The sequence below is a fragment of the Carassius gibelio genome, chromosome B22 (genome assembly GCF_023724105.1).
Source record: "Carassius gibelio isolate Cgi1373 ecotype wild population from Czech Republic chromosome B22, carGib1.2-hapl.c, whole genome shotgun sequence".
In the NCBI taxonomy this organism is placed as follows: Eukaryota; Metazoa; Chordata; class Actinopteri; order Cypriniformes; family Cyprinidae; genus Carassius; species Carassius gibelio.
Genome location: NC_068417.1, coordinates 12,216,279 through 12,230,465, shown reverse-complemented (window position 1 = coordinate 12,230,465; position 14,187 = coordinate 12,216,279). Strand labels below are relative to the sequence as shown.

At 36.5% G+C, this 14,187-nt stretch overlaps 1 protein-coding gene across 1 annotated transcript; it reads right to left on the bottom strand.

Moving 5' to 3' along the window:
• Positions 1-2,902: 2,902 nt before the first annotated feature.
• On the bottom strand, positions 2,903-13,597 carry LOC127987115 (uncharacterized). The gene is made up of 6 exons (XM_052589414.1): positions 13,430-13,597; positions 7,018-7,422; positions 6,565-6,636; positions 5,103-5,207; positions 4,961-5,011; positions 2,903-3,428 (listed from the first exon to the last, which is right to left on the bottom strand). Exons 1-5 carry the CDS (start codon positions 13,476-13,478, stop codon positions 4,962-4,964), a joined length of 681 nt encoding a protein of 226 aa, XP_052445374.1. The 5' UTR covers positions 13,479-13,597; the 3' UTR covers positions 2,903-3,428; position 4,961.
• Between the last annotated feature and the right edge of the window lie 590 nt (positions 13,598-14,187).

The window sequence follows — 14,187 nt, the reverse complement described above, 5'->3', positions numbered from 1 at the left end:
TGCAAAATATAAAAATGTCATGTTAGTTTAAAAAGCACAAATTATGTATCTTGAACATAAAGAAATCAAGTTTATTTAACAAACAAATGATGTACTTTTAACATATAAAAATCATTTCCCTTTAACAAGCACAAATTATGTATTTTGAATATATATAAATCATGTTTATTTAACAAACAAATTATGTATTTTTAACATATAAAAATCATGTTAGTTTAACAAGCACAAATTATATATCTTTAACATGTGTAAATCATGTTGCGTATACCTAACTTTATTATGTGCAACCGATGTACATATATTTTTTGTTAATCCAACAGGTTTTTTTTTTTTTCAGTGTGGGCGCCACAGCATAAATGATGAACACTGCTCTGTGTGTGTGTGTGTGTGCGCGCGTGCAGAATGCACCATAAACAAGTTTAGTAACATTAATTCTTACTGAAAATGGTCGATTAAGCAGTTTATATTCTGAAACATGTTTCTAGGTTGTGTTCTGTGTGCAATCAATTATATTGGGATGTAAACTTTCCTGTCTGGAGTCGGGCATCTTCAACTTTATTTTGGTTTGGTAAAGATTCAGTTGTTGTATGTTATTAAAAAAAAAAATAAAAAATCATGTCATGCAATAAGCAAGCATAGACTATTATCCGCCAAAATGCAGATTCGTCACGCGCCAACTTCCTACGCAAATAAGATTGGTAAAGCCTATCACTAAGTTTGATTTTATTTATTAATTTACTTACAATAAATAACAGCAAAATATATTTATATAAAAATATATAAACAAATATAAATCTCTGACTATGTTTATACTATGTTAAAATAGCAGGATATTTTTCTAATTACTTAAATTTAAATTAAATTAAATTAAAAATTTTATTAAAACATTTTAATTAATCCATTTAGCAGACACTTTTATCCAAAGCAACTTACAGTGCATTCAGGCTAACAATTTATATCAATCAGACAATCAAACAGTTGCCCACAGAATGAAATAAATAAATAAATAAATACATAAATAATAATAATAATAACAATAAACGGGGTGCTGACTTCTCGCGCATATATTTACAACGGTCGACCTCTAGGGGCTGTTTCTGTAGTATCGTAGAGTAACCATAAGGTGTCGATGTTGTATTAAGTGTTGTGTTCTTACCTTGAAGTTTGTGTAACGGAATCCTTGATAGAGACGGCCTGCGATGCCGATGCCTGTGCAGTTTCTAAAGATAGAAGTAAAGATTGACTTCAACTCATTTATGAAGTAGATTACTCTTTGTGAAGATAGGCTACTACAGTTTCATAAAGCTAAGAAATAAACTATATGCAAATCCGGCGTCAAACTGGGCCTTGTTTGTAAAAGCATCTTTGAAATGCAGGGAACAAACAAAAACACTTGCACAACTCCGTTGATACTCTGTAAAAATAAACTCCATCCACTGGTCCCTTAATGCTGTTTTTTTTTTTGGTAATCTGTGCAGGGTTGTCTTGCCCTGGCAACCAAAAACACACTTCTTTGGTGACATTTCGCTCTCTCGCTCTGGTCAGTGAATGTCTCTGCTCTGCTATACGGGAGCGCGCGCTCTTCCAGGAGAAGTGCCCTTAGGACCCATATAAGGAAATTCCGCTCCATCTAACGTCACACAGACCCATACTAGAAAAAAACTTTCCGAAACTTGTGACAAACCGGAACGTACAACTTAATTTTTGAAACTTTGTCCATGTTTAGCATGGGAATCCAACTCTTTAACAGTGTAAAAAACTCAGTATGCATGAAATAGCATTTCACCCCCCCTTTAAGCAATTTTGAGCGTGGCATGGTTGTTGGTGCCAGACGGGTCGGTCTGAGTATTTCACAATCTGCTCAGTTACTGGGATTTTCATGCACAACCATTTCTAGGGTTACAAAGAATGGTGTGGAAAGGGAAAAACATCCAGTATGGGGCAGTCCTGTGGGCGAAAATGCCTTGTTGATGCTAGAGGTCAGAGGAGAATGGGCCGACTGATTCAAGCTGATAGAAGAGCAACTTTGACTGAAATAACCACTCGTTACAACCGAGGTATGCAGCAAAGAATTTGTGAAGCCACAACACACACAACCTTGAGGTGGATGGGCTACAACAGCAGAAGACCCCACCGGGTACCACTCATCTCCACTACAAATAGGAAAAAGAGGCTACAATTTGCACGAGCTCACCAAAATTGGACAGTTGAAGACTTGAAAAATGTTGCCTGGTCTGATGAGTCTCGATTTCTGTTGAGACATCCAGATGGTAGAGTCAGAATTTGGCGTAAACCGAATGAGGACATGGATCCATCATGCCTTGTTGCCACTGTGCAGGCTGGTGGTGGTAGTGTAATAGTGTGGGGGGTGTTTTCTTGGCACACTTTAGGCCCCTTAGTGCCAATTGGTCATCGTTTAAATGCCACGGCCTACCTGAGCATTGTTTCTGACCATGTCCATCCCTTTATGACCACCATGTGCCCGTCCTCTGCTACTTCCAGCAGGATAATGCACCATGTCACAAAGCTCGAATCATTTCAGATTGGTTTCTTGAACAGGACAATGAGTTCACTGTAATAAAATGGCCACCACAGTCACCAGATCTCAACCCAATAGAGCATCTTTGGGATGTGGTGGAACTGGAGCTTCGTGCCCTGGATGTGCATCCCACAAATCTCCATCAACTGCAAGAAGCAATCGTATCAATATGGGCCAACATTTCTAAAGAATGCTTTCAGCACCTTGTTGAATCAATGGCATGTAGAATTAAGGCAGTTCTGAAGGCGAAAGGGGGACAAACACAGTATTAGTATGGTGCTCCTAATAATCCTTTAGGTGAGTGTATATTCAAGTGAAAACCGTTTCTGTAACAAAAACAAATGAAGGGTGCTAATAAGATAAGAGTTTTAGTATTTTAATTCTTCTGTCATGTTGGTTTAAACAGCTGAGACTTATACAGAAGGGATCACTTTCGCTGAAACAACGTTCTATAAAAGAAATGTACAGAAATTAAGTTAATTAATAATTTATGTTATGCATCTCTGCATGATTTTAGCAGTCATATTTAGAGTTGTGTGTTTGTATGTGAAAGATCATTTTACAAAACACCATATGTTATGAAAATTATAGGACAGTGTTACAGTCAGATTATTTGTAAATAGATACAAGAACAAATAAAAAAAAACATTTCCATTTCGGTAGGTATTACAGCGACTGCCTCCACCTCGTGGTTGCAGAAACACTCAAACAGCCACTCCAGGAACATTCAAATTTAATAGTAAATAGTAAATATTCATTTGTACTTTTAATAACCATTTTACAAGATTTGGTTCACTGTTCTTCCACACTAAATTGCTCTCCTTATATTTGAGTCTGAGGGGGCCCAGTTCTTGTTACAATGTTGTCAAATCGCTCGACCTTTGTCGTTCTGTAAGAAAACAAGTAATCACAGAAAACAAAGAGAAATATATAAACAATGTTTACAGTTTATTTATTTGTTTTAAAAAAAATCATCACATCTGTCATCAAGTTAACAAGATTTCCAGTTAAAGGGAACCCAGAGTATTAGGGCTTGTATGGCTTAATATAATAGACATGATGTGTCTGAAAGGTGCAGTAGAAAACCCATGAAAGACTTGTATTATTTTAAAAAAAAACAGCACATTGTTTTATACATATGTTGGGTCGACATTATTTTGATGATGTGAAATGGCAACATGGAGACATAAATTATGTTATATTAAAGGAATAGTTCACACAAAAATGAAAATTACTCCATGATTTACTCATCCTCAAGCCTCATATATGACATTTTTCTTTCAGACGAATACAATCAGAGTTATATTTAAAAACATCCTGGCTCTTCCAAGCTTTATAATGGGAGTGGATGGTAGCCCAGAATATAATGTCCAAAAGAACTGAACCAATCCATTATAAAAGAAGTCCACACAGCTCTGAGAGGGGTTAATAAAGGCCCTCTGAAGCGGCACAATGCATTTTTGTAAGAAAAATATCCATATTTACAACTTAATAAACCTTTATCTGTAGCTTTGCTACCTATCGTGCGCACGTTCACGAGAGTGTTGTCCACCGGATGACGTAGGATGTGGGCAAACGCAATGACGACTACGCGAGTGACAAACGTGGAAGTGCAGAGGAGAAAGCAAAACAGAACACCAGTCACAAATTAGTAGTACAAAATTAAAGATTTGTAAAGAAAAATGTCTGAGATTTCAGCATAAGACAATAGGCTCTGGTTTTCCTTTGCTGTAAACAAAACTTGTTCCTCGAGAGACTAGCATATTCTCAAAGGAGTTTACACTATGCCTACATCAGGGGTCGGCAACATTTTCGGCATGACGTGCCAACTTTAACATTAAACTGACGCTTTGCACTTTGCTTCTGTGAACAGTAAACCCCGCCTACTTTGATTTGATTGGCCATCTCAGTCATTTTGAAATTGACGAGCGCTGTAAGACCGCTGAGGATTTGATCTGAAGCACCAAGTATGTGCAGCGACTAGCACAACTTAATTCTCACACTTTAATAGTTTTTATAGTTCCTATCAGTTCCTTTGTGACTATGAGAAGTTATTACCTCAGAATGTACGTCAGTATGCAGTTTTCGCTATCGCTCGCGTGCCAGCGTTCATCCCTCTGTGTGCCACTGTTGGCACATGTGCTGTAGGTTGCCGACCCCTGGCCTACATCATCTGATGGATGCTACTTCAGAGATTAACGTTTATAAAAGTTGTAAATATGGATATTTTTCTTACAAAAATGCATCGCTTCACTTCAGAAGGCATTTATTAATCCATATACCTTCATTTTAGCTACATTTCAATAAAAATAATGTTGAAAGTTAGTCAACTAAATTTGTTCACTTAAATATAGCTAAAATAAATTGATTGCAAGTTCAATCATTTTTTCTTTTTCAATGTACAATAACACAGTGTCTTACCTCACAATGGGACTTTCAGCAGCTGCTCAGACTTGTTTTTCTCAACATTTTCTGTTAAGAAAAACACACAGACAATTAAACATTAATTTTACTTAATAAAGATGGTTTTTCTGTCAAAATCTTATCTGTAGGTGATACTTGCCCTTGCTAGATCTCCTGCAATGATAGCAAATCACACCAAGAACAGCAGCTGTAGCTAGCAGAAACACACCAACACATATTCCAGCTATAAGACCTAAAGACAGACCTGAATTAAGAAAAGAGACATTAGTGTGAGTGAATCTGACAGTCTGTTGTACAGTATTCACTGGATATATTCTTTTATGGACCCTCTCAAAGATCCTGTAGAGATCAGAAAGACTAATTTCTGAAATTATTGCTTATTAAATACCTATATACACTGAAAAAAATGATTATGGCCCCAATTAAATTAAGCGTAATTCAATTTTGCTATTTAATCCATTTAAATTTAGTTTTTGATTTTAATTAATAATTATTAATTGGTTTTAAACAAATTATGATTATGATGGTATGATTAATTGAATTTACTTAAAAAAATTATGGTAAGTGGTTGCAATCAATTTATTTTAGCTATATTTAAATAATATTTTTTAGTAAATTCAATGAATCATTTTTTTTCAGTGTATTTCCCATCATGCACTGGGGCATGAATAATTAAAAATGTTAAATTTTTCACAGTTTTCGAGTTGTATTTACACAGTTTTATGGTTGCTTTTGATGTTACTTTTAGTGACATTCATTTTTGTGATGCCTGAAGTTCATTTTCTACTCAAAATGACCCATTTATACTCAAACACTATTCACTGATTGTTACCGTCATTGTGTATGGTGTACCAAGTATTGAGGTCTCTGAGAAATGGTGACTACTGAGTTATTTTATACAGGCACTCTTGTTTGGGAGAGCAAAAATATCTCTTGGATCAGAAAAATAAAGTTAGAGTTGAAAATATTGGGTTTGCTTTATTTGTCTGAATATTAATGAAAAATGCAATAGATAAAAAATATATTGGATTAAAATTAATCTAATATGTAGAAATTAAACGATTAAATTGATCTGGTTGCACAATTAATTTGAGTAAATTCTACTCAAAATAGTTTAGCTAAAATTATGAATATAATTAATCTGAAATTACTGAAAGAGATTAATAAACTCAATGTATAAAATGTAAGTACAACCAATTTATAAAATATAAGTAAACTCAACTTATAAACTATATCTGGATTTAGATAAATTTATTTCGTGCAACCCCTTGATGTAATAAAATTAAGTAAATTCAACATAACATTTTTTTCAGTGTGTATATATATATATATATATATATACACACACACACACACAATAAATAATATATTTAAGATTACAATCAGTTAAAAATAAATAACATTATATATAAAATAAGTTAGTAATAATACTAACAATAAAATCATTGCTCACAAACCTGAATATAACTGTCAGAGATCAATTTGGGAGGAATATGTTGGAGGCGGTCACTCTTTAGAACAATGTGCCTTTATAAATGAACTAGTATTTGTTCTGTGATCTATTGTACATAAATAAAGGAGGAAGGGAGGAGAAAACATACTGCTCTCATGCTCTTGTTCCTTGTCCCGATTGTATGATACTACGTTGGGTTTGTCAGTTCTAGAGAGAAAGGCTGGAAAACAAAAGCGAATGATAATGAATAAATAATAAAAAAACACAATTATTTTTATTTAGTATTATTTTTAATTCATTTATTTTTCTAAAGCCATTTCTATTTATTTGTAGCTGCAGGAAAACCTTTCTAAACAAGGAACAAACCACCTACAGTGTCCTGTTTCTAATATCGGCTGTTATTGTGGAATAAGGAACATCATTAGTCAAAGTGATCAATTCTGATTTTATTTCTGATAAAAAGTCTTAGAGGACCAAATTATAATATTTTTAATACCATCTAAACATCCATATTCAAAGAATTGCTGAGTTTAACCATATTTGTTTTTAAAATACAGCACATGTGAGTGAATGGATCCCTGAATGACTGAATTATACTCACCAGTGACAGACACACTTAAAGTTTTTATGTTTTCGCCGATGTTGCTCATTTTTCTGGTGATTTTTGTGCCGTCACACTTGCTGTTTCGATTCAAGCTTTGGCTGGTTCCCGTGCTCTTGCTTTGGATGAAATTTGCTTCATAACGTCCAGCGTGTTGAGATGTGATATCTGTGATGATCAGAGATCCAGTCTCATAGTCCACCTTCAGTCTGTCTCTGAATATCCCTCCTTCACCATAATACAGACAACTCTTACTGGGATCTCCATTGATCAGAGCTATCAGAGTATTGTTGAAATACCACAGCATCTTGTCACGTTGTTGTTTGGTAACTCCTGTGCTTAGAGTCACATTGTGTCCCTCCATCACTGACAGCAAGTTCAATCCAGATGTGTCAGCAACCAGACCTGGAGACAGTGACAAACTATATTTTTGACCTTCTTAACTTTAACCGTTTGTTGTTTAAATGGCAAAAGATGATTTCGGCGAATATAATCACAGAAGATGGGATTTACTGTTCTACATTTTTCATGGTGAAAAGAAATGTGAGGTAAGATAATCACAGATAAACATTTAATACATTAACTACTTGAACACTTTATCATCTGTTTAGTCGACCACTGAAAGTCATATTAGTGAAGTGAAACAGAAGCTGGAATCATTTCTTTGAATATCAAAGCAAAACTTTCGTTTTCTGTTTGACTTATGTTTAGAGTGTATACTCAGTTGGTGAGTTAAATTGAAAGTGACAGTGAATACAGCCAAGTACGGTGACCCATACTCAAATTCGAATATGAACCGAGCAGCAACATCCCGCTCTCTCCAAACGCCAAACATTTTTAATAAAGCATTCTATTTACAGACAAGCTAGGGGAGGAACGCGCAATTAAACGCGTTGCCTTCGTATTCTAGGCTCATATCTTTTTGTCTGTGAGTAGAATGGTTTAAAAATAATTTGTTTACTGAGTTTGGTCTTTTTAAAACACTGTTTTAATGCATAAAGCCACGTACTTTCACATTAAGCGCGTAGAATGTCATTGTAGAATGTCCCTAATTCTTTTGTGAATTCGACTGGTCTAGAAGATTAAACTTGCAGCAGCTACACTCTAAAAAACGCTGGGTTGTTTTTTCAACCCAAATGCTGGGTTGAGACCGCTGCGTAGGACTTTGGGATGTTTTAACCGAGCGCCAACCGCTCTCTCTCGTGAGGCCAATAAGGAAGTGACTACAACTGCAATTCATCGACTGGCCGCTTGAGGCTGGCTGCAAAAGGGAGTCAGTCCCATAGACTCCCCATGTTAAAATGCCCAACTTTACAGCAGAAAAAAAACATGTTTACAGCCTGGTTCAAAAAAAGATTTTGGTCTAAATAGCTAATTTTGCCCTTCGTGACAACTGTGAGGGGGGTGATTTTTTTTTATAACTCATCCGTTTCAATTATATTAAGACTTAAAGTTCTGCATAATTAAGGGCGTGGCCACTTGTGTGACAGGTTGATTGCCACTGCGGACACTGCCGTCGCGCTAAGTGGGCGTGGCTTCAGCAAGTAGCTCCCGCCTTTTTGCCCATTTTCGATTGTCCGGGAGAGTCGCGCGGTGACGTTCTGCCAAGATGGCAACGGCTCACTCTGCACACTTTAGGCTTCAAAAACACACTTCATGAGTCTATGGGTGACGTCACGGACACTACGTCCATATTTTTATACAGTCTATGGTTTTAACCCAAGTTTGGGTTGAAAATTGCTCTGGATTTTAACCCAGCAGTGCCACGCACGTCACGTTGAGATCGTACGTCTCCAGGTCGAGCAGCCGCCATTTTCTCATTGTGAAAGAAGCGAGAAGCGAGTGAAAGACATTATGGTAAGAAAAGATTCAAAATTTAAAGTTAGTGTTTATTGTTTACCCGGTTGTATGAAAGGCGGACACAAAGGAGCTTAAAGAGTAACTAAACCCTAAACCAACTTTTTTTAGTTAATGATCTATAAGAATGGGGCTTTATTAGTGCTGTTCATTGATTCAAGTAACTTTTTTGGCATTTGAGTATAAAGTGTTTTAATTATACAATATATGGTGTAAAAACGTCTGAGTGCTGCCCTCTTCAGGTTGAACGGTGGCTACTGCAGTTGATTTTTCCTATTGGATGTTGCGGTGGCAAGTGACGTAAGCAGTTTCCAGCTCACCACGCCCCTTGGTACGAGCTACCACGCCCTTGGCAGTATAAAACCATCTTGTTCCCTCAAAATCACTGTAGTGACTGTGAGCTAGTGAGTCAGGAGTTGGAATTGCGAGTATTGAAAACGACCAGGATAGACTATAATAGCATCTATTTAGCATGGCAATTATGTAGTTATTTAGATCTTCAAGTTAGTGTAGATTTATCTGTATTTAGTACAGTGGTCAGGATGGTAAGTAGGTGTGTTGCTGGTTGCGACAGCACTGCTGGACTTCATAGTTTTCCAGCAGACTTTAAAATTAGGCGCCAGTGGTTGCATGCACTTGGCCTGGAAGACCGCGAGTTCCCGCCTAGAGCTGGAGTGTGCAAACTGCATTTTACAGGGGATTACTTCTCCAACGCAATGGAGGTGGAAATGGGCTTCTCCACACAGCTCGCGCTGAAAAGCGACGCGGTGCGGGAGTTAAGATCGCCGTTTGAGCCAGCATATGAACAGACACCTCGACATCTTCCACTTCAGGTGAAGGTGGGGGAGAAAAGTCCTCTACTCCAAATGAACGTGCTCTGTTGCAAAGCTACTTGCGTCACTATAGTCACTCTACATTTTAGCGTCTCTGACAGCAGCTGTCAATCAATCCGTCACTGCGTGTCTCAGGTTCACGCCGCACTCGCTCAGCCCCGCCCTCGGTTCATCCCCTCTATCTCCGCTGTGCTCTGCTCACTTTTCAGCATTTTTCAAATATTGCCAGTGGGTGGAGTCAGGCTCTGACCAGGGGTTTAGTTACCCTTTAACGTTATATATGTATATTAAAAAAAAAAAAAACGCAGACGCAGTTTTCGCCTCAGACACGGAGGTCTTAACGGCCTCATTTAACGTTACTGAACGGAAGAGGTACTTTTAATATAACGTCCGTGAATGTCTTATGTCATATTTACGTAAGAGTTTACATTATCTGCACTTTTTGAGTTATTAATAGACTGTTATGGTTACTGTTACGCTCATGTTAATTTGTTGTCTTATTTTCGCGGTTAAACTGAATGTATGTTTGTCTCCTAAAGGAAACGGCATTATGTAGTAAAGACTAGCATAATTATTTTGAGGCTGTTGAAGTGGTAATTGTTAAAAGTCTGTTTTACATGTAATATTTCAGACTTGTCCAGCTCCTGTCTTCATTGTCCTCGAGCCGAGGGTTAAAGACACAGAAGCTGTTTGTGTGAGGAGTCTCAGTCAGACTGTGTGAGGAGGAGGAGGAGGAGATGCTCTCAGCTTCTTCAGAAGAGAGGGACAGACAGGTTTAAGGCGAGTAAACTTTAGAATTCTATCAAGTTATCTTTTTTTTTTTTTTTTTTTTTTTTTACTAAGACTAAAATAATGTTTGTTTTTGTAGATGTTGAAATCCAGAGACAAGATAACTTCATTCTTTGAGACTGATGAGTTATTTTTTTTATAAAATTAATGTTTCTTTTGTGTCCTCCCTGTTTACTTCACATTTTGATGCAACAACAGTGTGATTTATATGTTCATATTTTATTGAAACCATTGATGTCCCTCTTTGCAGAACTCAAACTAACTTTGGAGTTAAGGACATACAAGTCTGCTTGTGTGATGAGGTGGTTTTCTCAGCTTCTTCTGAAGAGAGGGAAAGATCGTTTAAGGCAAGTAATCTTCATAATTTTATGTTATCAGTTATCAGTTGTTGTTGTTTTTTTTACTAAGAGTAAAATAATGTTTGTTTTTTGTTTTTGTAGATGTTAAAAGCCAGAGACATGGGAGATCATCATTCTTTTGAGATTTAATGTAAGTTATTTTTAGAAAATAAATGTTTCTGTTGTCTCCTGCCTGTTTAATTCACATTTTGATGCAGCAACAGTGTGATTACGTGCTCATTTCATTGAAACCATTAATGTCTGTTTTTCATTGCAGAACTCAAACCAACTTTGGAGTTGTCTGATTTGGAGAGTCATCATTCTTGGTCTTCCCTCTTAAAGGTAAAGTTCACACAAAAAATCATTTACTTGCCCTCATGTCATTCCAAACCTATAAGACTTTTGTCTGTCTTTACAACACAAATTAATATATTTTTTATTTTCTCATAATTTTGTTAATCCATTTATAGTTTAGATAATCAAGATTTTCAAGCCTCATAAATACAAAGTTATTGTAGAAGTAATTCATTCTGATATTTATATATGAATAAATCTTAAATTATATGATAGCAAACATGTATGTTCAAAATAAAATACTGGTCTCCCAGACCAGCAATGGATGACAAAAATTAAGAGAATATTAAATATATTTATTTGTGTTCCAAAAATTAGCAGAAAGTAGGGGAGAGTAAATTATGACCATTTTTATTATTTGGTGAATGAACCGTTTGAAGAGCAGCCCTCCACGTACATGAGAATGTGTGAGGTATGTGAATGTCATGTCTGTTTTAGTAAAGTAGCTTTCTGAAAGCAATATATTTTTTCAAACAATATCACCTGCCCTCACACTAGTGCTGCCAATTTATAGCCTTCTGGAGCGCTGTGGTGGACCGAGACATTAAACAACCGCACAAAGTGTTGAAATAATAAAACCGATTATTTACCTGTCCTTACGGATGTGAATACACCTCTATCTGAAAATGGATAGTTTAATTAAATGTTTTCTTTTTTCAAATGTGTTTCTCTTTCTAGGCCACTGATGAAGAACAGGCGGTGACTGGGATGAATGCTGGTCAGAGAGGAGAATCTTCTTTCCCCTAAACTGATGCAGCGGTGGTTTTAAAGGATAACGCTGCCCTGGGTGAAGTAGAAGATGTCACATGCTGTGCTGATGGGGCTTCTTCATGACTACATCAAATATGCTAAAGAGATTATGAAAATTGACATTGATGTAAGTGTATAAACTGTAAGTGTATAATTTGTAAAAACAATGTTAAATGCTTGTTCTGTGTTGTTTAGTAGAAGAGTTTACACTCTGTCATTCATACACATGCTCACATTCTTACACACACACACACACACACACACACTCACACGTCTGTTAAATGTTATAATATCAATGTTAATGTTGTGGTTTATTTGTGTACTGTCATGCCAGAATAGCTGGTAAAGAACCTAACTAATTGTCCATTTATTGTATAATAGTGTTTTCGTATATTTTTATACAATATATAAAATTGAACAAAGTCCAATTTGATCTTAAGTTATATTCAACAAATGTTCAATGCTTTATGAATTCTGTAGCTGTTAATGCCATACTTTTCTCCATTTCTTCTAACATGTTACTTTTTGACTTTTCTCTTGTTTTTAATATTTTCCTTTTGATAATTATTATTTGTGTGTAAAAGTGATATTTAAAATTAACAACATTTGTAGGTTTAATGGCTAGCTCAATTTGGGTTAATTTTAGCCAAGCTCAATGCAGTGTTTCCCCACAGCCTTGCACTCCGGCATTCCACGAGTTTATTTTCTTCCAGGAGGAGGCGCTAAGAGCGGGAGAGGTAAGGGTTTCTCCGGTAACGGCTGCAGAGCGGCGCTGAGCTCACAAACACTGCCTTATCAAGCGTTACATGCGAAATGAAATCGAACATTTACTAAATACAGTAATTTTTCTTCTGAAATACAGTGATAAGAAACACCCGCGCTGGTTTTTGAAACCCTGCAATGTAGTATTTTTAAACCATATAATAGGAACCCAGCAGGTTGGGTTAAATATGATAACCCAACTGGGTTGGGTTAAAATAACCCAGCGTTGGGTTCGTCCCTTTTGACCCAGCGCTGGGTTGCCAAAATAACACAAATTGTGTTGTTTTCAACCCAGCAGTTTTTAGAGTGTAACATCTCGTGATTCAATAAATCAGACAGTGAGCCAAGTTAACAATAAACAACTGCATTATAATAAAGGCTTTATCAAACTGCACAGCGTTTTTGGCTTTTTAAACTACATACTCTGTCCTATACAAACTAAACACACATTTCCTACCATGTTTGTCTATGAAAGATGATCGAACCAATCAGAGTAGGTGTGGGGCGGGGCTGCACGTGTAACCCCGCCCCACGTGCAGCCCCTCATCGATCTGCTGCAGTCGGGTACACTTACAGTCGGGTGCTTCTCCTTTAGACCGCTCGGATACGCTACCCTCGCTTAAGTTTATTTAAATGTAGATTTTCTACTAACCGATATACAGTGTAGAAAGTGACAGAGACATTTTATCCAAGGCAAATATCACATGCAATTTAAGTAAAATGACTTACCATCAACAAGAAAAACAATCAAAGTGAGCACAAGGTAGCCTCCCATCATTACAGCTTTAGTTCCCCTGATTAATCAGTTAAATCTGTAATAACACGAAAAGAAAAGTAAATGTAATGGGACACACTGTAACATGCTGGTTCCGACGTTGCTGTATAAAGAAAGCGATAGTAACTTAGCGGTTTTATTTTAGGCATGTGAGAGGGGAGGAGAAGGGAATGTAGGGTGTGTGTCATGTGAATTGATTAGTTTTCTATCAGTCAACCTATAATAAAAGTAAAATATCTAGCTACAATGCAATTTTGTTATCCCTGCTGAAAACTGTTTTACACCTGCTTTAGGTTTTAGCTTGTGCAATTGTTTGCAGCTTTTAACGTTTGAGCACTCATCAGCTGGTTTTTCAGTGAGACCAGCGCCAGCCTAAACCTGTAGATCAATTTATTAATGATGTTACTTATGAAACAGAGGCTAAAGCCATACAGTATGCATGGCAATTTCATTTTCGTTTCGAGGCTTGTATCGTTTCTCAGAAAATACGTGATCTATGGTAAAGTTTAGTTTCGTTTTAAATTAACCCTTTCAAGCATAGTGGTAACTACAGTGGAGAGCTATTAAAAAAAGCATTTTCTTGAATTTGCACGGGTTTGTATGGCAAAGTTGCAAACCAGCCTCTTCATTGGACCCTGGTGCATCATCCTATAAATTGCAACCAAGAGTCAAGCTGTTGTGTTTAAATTTTTTCCCCCTCCAAACCAAGATG

Bases quoted from the DNA above. Each gene is read 5' to 3' on its own strand.
- LOC127987115 (XM_052589414.1), bottom strand. From the start codon at position 13,478: ATGATGGGAGGCTACCTTGTGCTCACTTTGATTGTTTTTCTTGTTGAT. The intron at 6,637-7,017 runs GTGAGTATAATT...TTTGTTTTCCAG, and splicing joins TTTAAGTGTGTCTGTCACTG to CCTTTCTCTCTAGAACTGAC. The intron at 5,208-6,564 runs GTATGTTTTCTC...TTCTTAATTCAG, and splicing joins GGAACAAGAGCATGAGAGCA to GTCTGTCTTTAGGTCTTATA.